Raw genomic sequence first — 8,866 nt, 5'->3', positions numbered from 1 at the left:
TGTATTTGGGGCTAGTTGTCACACGGGGAAGTTGTCACAAGGTCTGTATTTCAGCAACTAAGTTTTTCTTGGTGAAGTCTAATTACACAATTCCCCCCCACCCCGTTTAATGTTAGCTAATAATCCATTAAATTGCCTCAATTCAGTATATCATTTATATTTAGTATATGAATGTTCCTCCTGGACAATAACTGTGGTAATGTTCAGAATATTTTTGTATTCAATACTTTAATGTGTGCTTATAAATATATTGGCTTTCAAAAATATTCAGTGAAGTTAAAAGTATGACATTTTGCCCCATTGTCTCTCCTATATCATGAGGCAATAAATAAAACTCGTATCAGTTGACTTAAATATTTAAAAAAAGAACATTAGTTTAAAAGTTGCACGTTTTTCCACACTTTTAAAATGTTTTAAACAGATTCCACATTAAAAATGTGACTAAATAAAAAATGGCAAAAAAAACAACAACAACAATTGTGTATTTTTTTCTCGTTGAATTACAGTTTTAATTTAAATCTCATACATTAAGCAGAATAAGAAGAATTCATATTATCTCTATCAAGAGGGTTTTAAAGTGAAGATTCACAGAGAATAATTTACACACAGATTAGAAGGATATACAGTCCATAATTTATAATAATCTCCTTGGTCTTAATATACCACATATTAAAATATCACTGTTAAGCATTACAGATGTCATATCAGTGAACTTTGACGCAAATGCTGATCAGAATTGGAACTGAGTCTGGTATATCATCTTAGAATATATATTTCATTAAATATGATATAATTGTAATACATTCATAATGTAAAAGTGTTTGTGTGTGTTCATTCAGTTCAACCACAATTTTGACATCTCAGTTATGTATTTCAGCATAATTAGCCCTGTGGGAACATTTTTATTGTGATATCAAACTCTGGATACTTGCATGTTTATTTGTGTGCATGTGAATGCATGTAGACATGCATTGGAACAAAGACATAACTGGCATTACACATCTGTAAAATATACAGAATAAAAGCATATCTTTTTCTTTGACCCTTTTAAACATATTAAAATATATCCGTTTGGTCCTTTAATTTATTATGCTACATGTACACTGACTAAACAGAAGATTGAGAGTTGCTGTCAGCGAGGGGTGAGAAAATTGCGAGTGGAAAACCGACTGCTGCTGGTTTCAGTGTTGCCGTCGCCTGAGCCCACTTCATTACCTGTCATACAATAATAATAAAAAAATAATAATAAAATCAATTAAATAAGAATAATATTCTGCATACTGTCACTTTATATCAAAGGACACTCTTTAAATATATTTTTACACTTTTTATTCAGAAATAAATTATTTTGTGTAAACAGTAAACTCACCTTCACTTGAATGAGATTTCAGCATTGCCATTTTAGCCAAGAATTTAAAGGACAGACAAGCACCTGTTTCCCTGTCGCACAATCCACCTGCTTTACAGTTGCATGTTTTCCGACATTCCATGCCATAAGTTCCATACATGCAGTCTGATAAGAGAAGCACAAACATGTTACAGCTAATTTAACCATTACAGGATCTGTATGACTATCTACTATAGTACTTTAACACTTGTCATTAACAAAGACTCTTTTTGAGGATATTTGCTCATTGCTGATCCAGTATTTGTGGAAAAGGATCAGAAGGCTCACTTATGACTAAGACTCTGGTTAAGACTTCATTAAAAGACTGAGTGTGAGTAATTGGTGTGGAAGGTGTGTGTTCCCCTAGTACAAAGCAATGAGTGTTCATTCACCAACTCACGTTGTTCTTACATAATAGTTTAAATAATAATTTAGGGGCCCTAGAAGGACTCCACAGAAAAGAGGCTTGGAGGCGAGTTTTCTTTTGTAGGCCAAACTGTTCTTTAACCTGTAACCTGAGATCACCTCAAAAACTTATAATCTTGAGGATTTTGATAAATATTTGAATATTCTCCAAAAAATAAAATACAATTAATCTGCCTTGAACAGGTGTGAATCTGTCAGGACATTCTTTAACATGTATATAGAGACTATATATATATATATATATATATATATGAAGAGATCAGATGCAAAAGCCTCTAAGTGCCATCTGAAATGTTCATCTAAAATGAGCATTTTTTTATCAGGCTTCTATGTTTAGGTTCAGTAATTTTACTCTAATGGCAATGTATAGGTTCTTGCAATTAAAGTGAAATAACTGAACATAAATATAGGAGCCTGATAAAAATGCTGATCATAGTTAAAATACTTATTTCACTTAATTAGTTTTTTTTTTTTTTTATCTGAATTTGAAATAGGCTATACAAAATTATTTATTTGTATAGGGCATCACAGATGTAAAATCTTTGTTATTTTTGTTTTCTTGCATACACATTTTCTTCCACACAAAATGTTTTGAAAATCTTTTTTTTTTTTTTTAATTTATAAAGACTATATTGATGATAGGAGACAGAATATTAAAGGTTTGATTTCCAAGATATATGTATATGTCTTATTAAACTTCAGTGGAAAGCTATACTTTTTCATTTATAATTATATTATATATATATTAAATATTGTATTAAATTTACATTATATTAAAATTATATTTTATATAATAATGTAATATAATTAAAATTATATTTTATATAATTCTAAACATTTTATATTTAGAAATCCATTAATACAAATACATTTTAAATTTTTCTCTTAATATAGATATACTTATGTGTGTGTGTGTATATATAAACACACACACACACACACACACACACATAATTATTGAGAAGACTTGTAATTGAAATATAAAGAAATAAAGAAATTCGTCTCTTTAGTAAGAAAAAAAAGAAAAGAAAAAATAATAATTATAATTCAATGTTTTTCTATGTCACTATTTCTAATTTATTTCAAGTTCTCTTTTGCTCAATCCTTTGAATATATGCCAATCCCCCCACAATCCCATCTGCCTGAGCAGGTGCACACATCAGCCCGTACCTTTACAGATGCCGTATTCATCTCCATAATCATCCTCATCCTTGTAGAAGTCGCAGAAGAGTCCCGGTCCGCACTTGACGCCGTGCATCCCGGACACGGTGCGGTAGCAGTGCTCTCCCCGTCCCGCCGCGCAGACCTGGCAGCATCCGCAGTCATCCAGCACCGTGCGCCTGCAGCGCTGCGTCGAGCCGCACAGCGCGGGGTTGCATTTGTCCGGACAGTTGACGGCGTATTTACCACCGGGACCCCACGCGTCAGCATCTCCGAGCACCATCAGCAACAACACCGGGATCGCGTACAAACGCATGACTTGAAGTGCTAGCGAACACCGCGCTGGATGCTGTCCTCGGGTCTAGTGTACTAGGGAGGAGCTGTCCTCTTCTTAGATGCGATAGTGAATGAAACAGCTCGGGCTGCATGGCTGTCAGCTTTAAACAAGTTTGTTTTGCACATAGTATGCCCTCGTCAATTTCCTCAATCCGGTGTTGTTGTCTATTTGCCAGCCTCCCCCTTCCCTGTTTTAGAAATCCGGCGTGGAAGTGGAATTAGAGCCGTGCTGCCATCCAGGAATTGATGTCGTCACTGAAGTCTGGAGTTGTTTGTGTGAAGGTTTTTCAAGATGACCCTCGTGACCCCCACGGCTGCTAGTTCCTAACGTGAACGTGCATGACAAGATGTTTTTGGTAGCGTTAAAATTGTCCATAGGAGAGTCAATTTAAGTGTCTTCTGAGACTTGATTTACAGTATAAAAAAAAAAAAATTTCACAAATTATAGACCATATATATATATATATATATATATATATATAACAATAATTTTATATATCGTTTAATAACAAGAAGAGTGTCTTTGTACACATTAATGGATTCATACTGTGTAAATATAATATGTCCAAACTTCAGCTTTAATTCTTTTAACATTATCTGAACAATTAAAAGAAGAGGCCCATGAAAATATTGAAACATGTCTTGAAAGCAGTGATGGAATGTAACGAAGTAATAATACTTTGTTACAGTACTTAAGTATTTTTTGGGGAGTATCTGTACTTTACTTGAGTTTTTATATTTCAGCCAACTTTTACTCCACTACATTTCCTAATTAAAATGTATACTTTTACTCCGATACATTTCCCCGAAGCATATTTGTTACTTACTACAAAATAGTCAGAAGTCCGAAGAACACGTACTGCAGGAAAGCAGGTTTGACGAATCAGTTTTCTGGCGTTTGCAAGTTAGACTCCTAAAAACACCTTCGCTCAACCGCGGGTGATTTCATTTTCCACTCAAGTCGAGTCTGGGTTGGCAAAAATGCTTCTGTATGCTTTTTATATTTATATAATTTAATATAGTTAACTTAATCTATATCACACAAAGAGTGCCGTTTTTCTGCAGATATCAGCATGATAACATATGTAATAATCATTTTATACAAGTTCAGTAAACTTAGCAATAAGTGACTTACGTTTTAGACATAATATTGCTTGTTTTTGCTCAATGTTGCCAACGAAAATAATTCCAAACAAAGATCACAGCACCGTTTTGTGTCTCTGAGCAATGGACGGTGTTTACTTATTGAATGTTACCCAAAAATACAAAATGGAAGAAAGAGTTAAAACTGAACACAATCTTGCTACTCAAGCTGTGTATGAACATTTTATACATATATTTTTTTTTTTGCTTCTTTTCATTTTGCATTTACTTGTACTTTTACAGTACTTTCAATACTTACGTACGTTTAAGATTAAAAAAATACTTTTCGTACTTAAGTACAATAAATATCACATACTTTAAGACTTTTACTCAAGTAATATTTTAAACGGTTACTTCAGCTTCTACCAAAGTCATTTTCTGGTAAGATATCTGTACTTTTACTTGAGTATGGCTTTCAGGTACTTTATACACCACTGATTGAAAGTCATAATCGTGACCCATTTTAGTTCATGGTATAGACAAAATGGGCCAAACTTCATAAAATAATCTGCAATTCTCTGCCATTTTTTCTTAATCTGACATCTAGATACCATTTATGATGCTTTCAGAAATTTAAATGTTATTAACACTTTGACCTGCTAGAAAATGTCGTCTTGAAATAGTCTCATTTTATTAAGTTTACAAAACAGAATTCCGTTGAATATTAATGAGACATCTGTATATACACCATATATGTTGAAAGTTAAACTCTTTAGACTCGTTCCGGCAGTCAAAGTCCGATCTTGTCTTCATAAATATATAAATTGGAAAAGAACACGCTCAGGGGCTGCAATGCAGGATATTTATCACTAGATGACAGTGTTGCATAAAACAACGGCAGGAGAGTCAAGTGAAGGTTTTGACAGGATGTTAACGAACTACACTTTAGTATGCTCCTCACGTTAAGTAATTTTGTGGCGTATAGATGACTTTTGGTAGAGCGTAGTCGTATAAATGACTTTTGATTCTCTTATGGTGTTTGTTTGCGTTTAACCACATCCAACCACCCGTATGCTCCCCAGACTCCAGTCCAGTAGTTGGCGGAAATGCACCATAAGTTGGTTTGCCAAACGCCAGAACAAACAGTGCTGTGACTGTCTCGATCAAGCTTTGATTGTAAACACAGCTCACCTATTTTTCTGGGGTTTCATATTTTTGTTCGTTACTTTGTTGAACTTGAATCTTCATATGTCGTCGAGGATCTGGTGTAAGCTTTTATCGTTTTTTAATATATGCAGATCTTATCTTACTATGAATGATTTCACTTTTCTTTATAATATCGCTTTACTGGCATTAACTGACAATTTAATTTAAAAAAGCTACAATTTATATAGGGTACAAATGATAGCCGAAAAACCCATTCCTTAAAAAAAAAAAAAAACACATTATCTATGGGGTTTGTTTTATATTTGACATATTTATATATTTTTCTCTCATTCTCACCGTTTCCCTTTAGATAATATCTGTGGGCTGCAGTAGTGGTTGGTGTATCTCAGATGGGACAAGTGGAACTTGTGGAAAACTCCCTTTTTTAATCGATGTTCTGTCCATTTTAAAGATAACTGTTTCTTTACAAATAGTCTGGGCCAAGTGTGCCTACAACTGTTGCCATATTTTCCTTCCCTGACTGCTTGCAGAAATGATCACAACACACCAGGCCGAGGAGTGGGGATGACATATTGAGAAACACTAAAGCTATGGAGGAGATTTTGGGAGTTGTTGTTGTTCCTGAAGTGCATGAAAGCAGTGGGGCCTCAGAGATTCATCCCAGTGGACGATGTAGCATTTCATATAGCCATGAACCCTGTCAAATTTCTGTGTCATCAGACGCTGTTTGTGTGGATGGATCACACATACATGGCCGAAACACCAGAGACACTGAAGAATAATTTAAACTTGGACAAGGGTAAGCTCACGGCTTACAGGAAACGGCTGAAACTGCAGAGCGCTACGATTAGAAGGCTGAAGAATAAAGTGACTTCATTGTACTTAATCCTTTCAGAATTAAGACAAGAGAAAAGACTTTCATTTCACTTAATTATAATGTTTTGTTTTTTGTTTTTTGGGGGGAAATAAGTTATGTCTCAGTATGCCTTTGTTGGAGGTTTTGCAGTTAAGCAACATTAATGGAATGGGGCTCCAAATGACAAAAACACCATAAAAGCATTAAAGTAGTGGTCTATACGAATCATGTACTATATTACAAGTCTTCTCAAGCAGGGTTACTAAAACTAATACCATAAAAAAATCATTGCTTGAAATAAAATATTTAAAAACTTCAACCTCTTTCATTTCAGCTAGTTAACAAGGCAACATTATAGCCGTTTAAAAAAAAAAATTACTTAAACTAAAATGAAAAGGAAAACAGAATATATATATATATGTAATTCAAAATATTAAAACATATGTACATAAATCAGACTTCTGTTTGTCAGCTTCTCAAGTTTTAACTCACTGATTCAATTTGTTTGGGATTTTGTCCTTAAACATTAAATTATTCATTAAAATTATGCTTTTATTTATTAATGTCGAGCAAAATATTAAAATAGGTTGGAAAAGGGTTGTCAGAAGAAATGGAAATATTTTATGTCACTTTTCTCGACTTCAAAAAGGCCACAGCCTATTTATTTATTTACAGAGTAATTCTATTTTTTTTGTGGTGATTTGGGTCGCAATCATAGGTCGCAATGGGCAAAGCTCAAATTTAAAACGACATATGAATATTTAAAATAAAAACTAAAAAGTGAATATAACGTGAAGTTTATACAAATATTTTAAGGAGAAAATGTTATTAATTAAATAATGAAAATAATAATGAACTAAATACAAATAACATCGCATAAACAAAAACTAGACATAACGGACTCGTATGATATAAACGTCATGACGTCATGACACTACGCCGTATGCGTACAATCCAGCGCTGTACGCGCATTCCCGAAAACGTACGCCGCTATATTTCATGGCAACAGCTTGCGGAGCGGCAACCTTCCCTACTATAAACAACCTTTAGCGCGAGATTAACCGGCATTTCGTCCTCGCATTGCGTAACTCCTCTTTACCGGGTGCCGTTTAGTTATATTTAATTCAAAAGTGTGTATTTGTGAAGGGAAACAGGATATGGTTAATAATAAAGCGCAGGATTCACGTCCTTTCTGGTAGGCAGCAGGTTTATAGAGCCTTGCAGGGGGCAGTGGGTTGATCTGCTGGGCGTGAATGACAGAAGGAAGAAAGGAGATCGTAATCTTTTGGTAAGCATTATATACACTGCTTTTTATATATTATTCGACAGTATCTGATCTGATGAATGGTGGATTGTCGTGTCTGTCGCAATTGATGTGGTTTAATAGTTCTTTAAACAGTTGAGCTCGTCAGCTATTTTTGTATCTATCACTTGCTTTGAATCCCAGCTGATGCAACGATGTAAGTCTTTCCCAATTGACAGTTCATGCATGTTGCTGTGGTAACTGATCTGCTTATGGTCACATTTTGCATAATGTGCTGTATTTTGGCAAATATCAGGGTTTAGATGCATAGTGGGTTGTTTGACAGATCATATCTGATGCTTTCTGGTCCACCATAGCAGTTTCTTGGGGGTGATGTAGTGTAGTGGTTATAGATGGTAGGTTCAAACCCTGAAAAGACCAGGACGTTTAGTTTTAGATGCTGATGTCTGTACTGGTTTTAACTGTTTTTAACCTTAAAGCCTCCCTTGGTGCACCAGCTTCATTAGAAGGACCATGCTGGTTAAACAGCATTGTTTTTTGCTTAACAAAATGGTGTTACTTGTCTACCAGCTAGACAAGCACCAAACCAAATTTATTTGTAAAATCAAACGTGCTGGGATTTTATGAATGTGCATAAGCTAGGGTGACTACATGACCTCTTGTCCAGGGCAGGATTCCTAAATTGCTTACATTGTCCAGGTTGTGGCTTTGTTTTCCTATTGTTTTCATACTTGCTGAAAGTAATGGCCAATAGAGTGCAGGCATTATACATAATCGACCAACCGTGGCATGCGAGAAGGTGGGACCTACAGGGAACAGTCAAACCAATGCAAATTTTAGATATTTTAGGCAATTTAGAAATCCCGGCCAGGACATGTCCAGGAAAAAGAGGATGTATGGTCACCCTACATAAGTGCAAATGACATTTAAGAGCCACAATGGAAATTTTCAGTATATAAAATAAAAATGTTGTCCTGTTTCCAAACAAAACAATCATATGCTTTCAGTAGATTTGAAATATAGTTTATATATATTATATAGTCATATGGATTAGTTTTGTGGTCCTTTATTTGTCGTTTCTGATCTTGACCACTTCAGTCCTCATTGACATTCATTATATTGGCTTTATATATATACATACATATACATATATACATATACACACACACACACACACACACATATA

At 34.5% G+C, this 8,866-nt stretch overlaps 2 protein-coding genes across 2 annotated transcripts in view; one reads left to right on the top strand and one right to left on the bottom strand.

Moving 5' to 3' along the window:
- Positions 1 to 585: 585 nt before the first annotated feature.
- Positions 586 to 3,403, bottom strand: LOC107719087 (endothelial cell-specific molecule 1-like). Its single transcript, XM_016526406.1, has 3 exons — positions 2,984 to 3,403; positions 1,370 to 1,513; positions 586 to 1,215 (listed from the first exon to the last, which is right to left on the bottom strand). The coding sequence occupies exons 1-3, from the start codon at positions 3,288 to 3,290 to the stop codon at positions 1,133 to 1,135; spliced, it is 534 nt and encodes a 177-aa protein (XP_016381892.1). The 5' UTR covers positions 3,291 to 3,403; the 3' UTR covers positions 586 to 1,132.
- A 4,006-nt stretch (positions 3,404 to 7,409) lies between these two features.
- The window catches only part of LOC107719082 (probable E3 ubiquitin-protein ligase HERC1), a 71,978-nt gene continuing 70,521 nt past the window's right edge, over positions 7,410 to 8,866 (top strand). Inside the window, 1 exon segment of the mRNA XM_016526400.1 lies at positions 7,410 to 7,704. The gene's annotated coding sequence lies outside the window, so the exon portion shown is untranslated.

This window comes from Sinocyclocheilus rhinocerous, unplaced genomic scaffold (genome assembly GCF_001515625.1).
Source record: "Sinocyclocheilus rhinocerous isolate Xijiao unplaced genomic scaffold, SAMN03320098_v1.1 scaffold663, whole genome shotgun sequence".
NCBI lineage: Eukaryota > Metazoa > Chordata > Actinopteri > Cypriniformes > Cyprinidae > Sinocyclocheilus > Sinocyclocheilus rhinocerous.
This window is presented reverse-complemented; position numbering and strand designations above follow the sequence as displayed.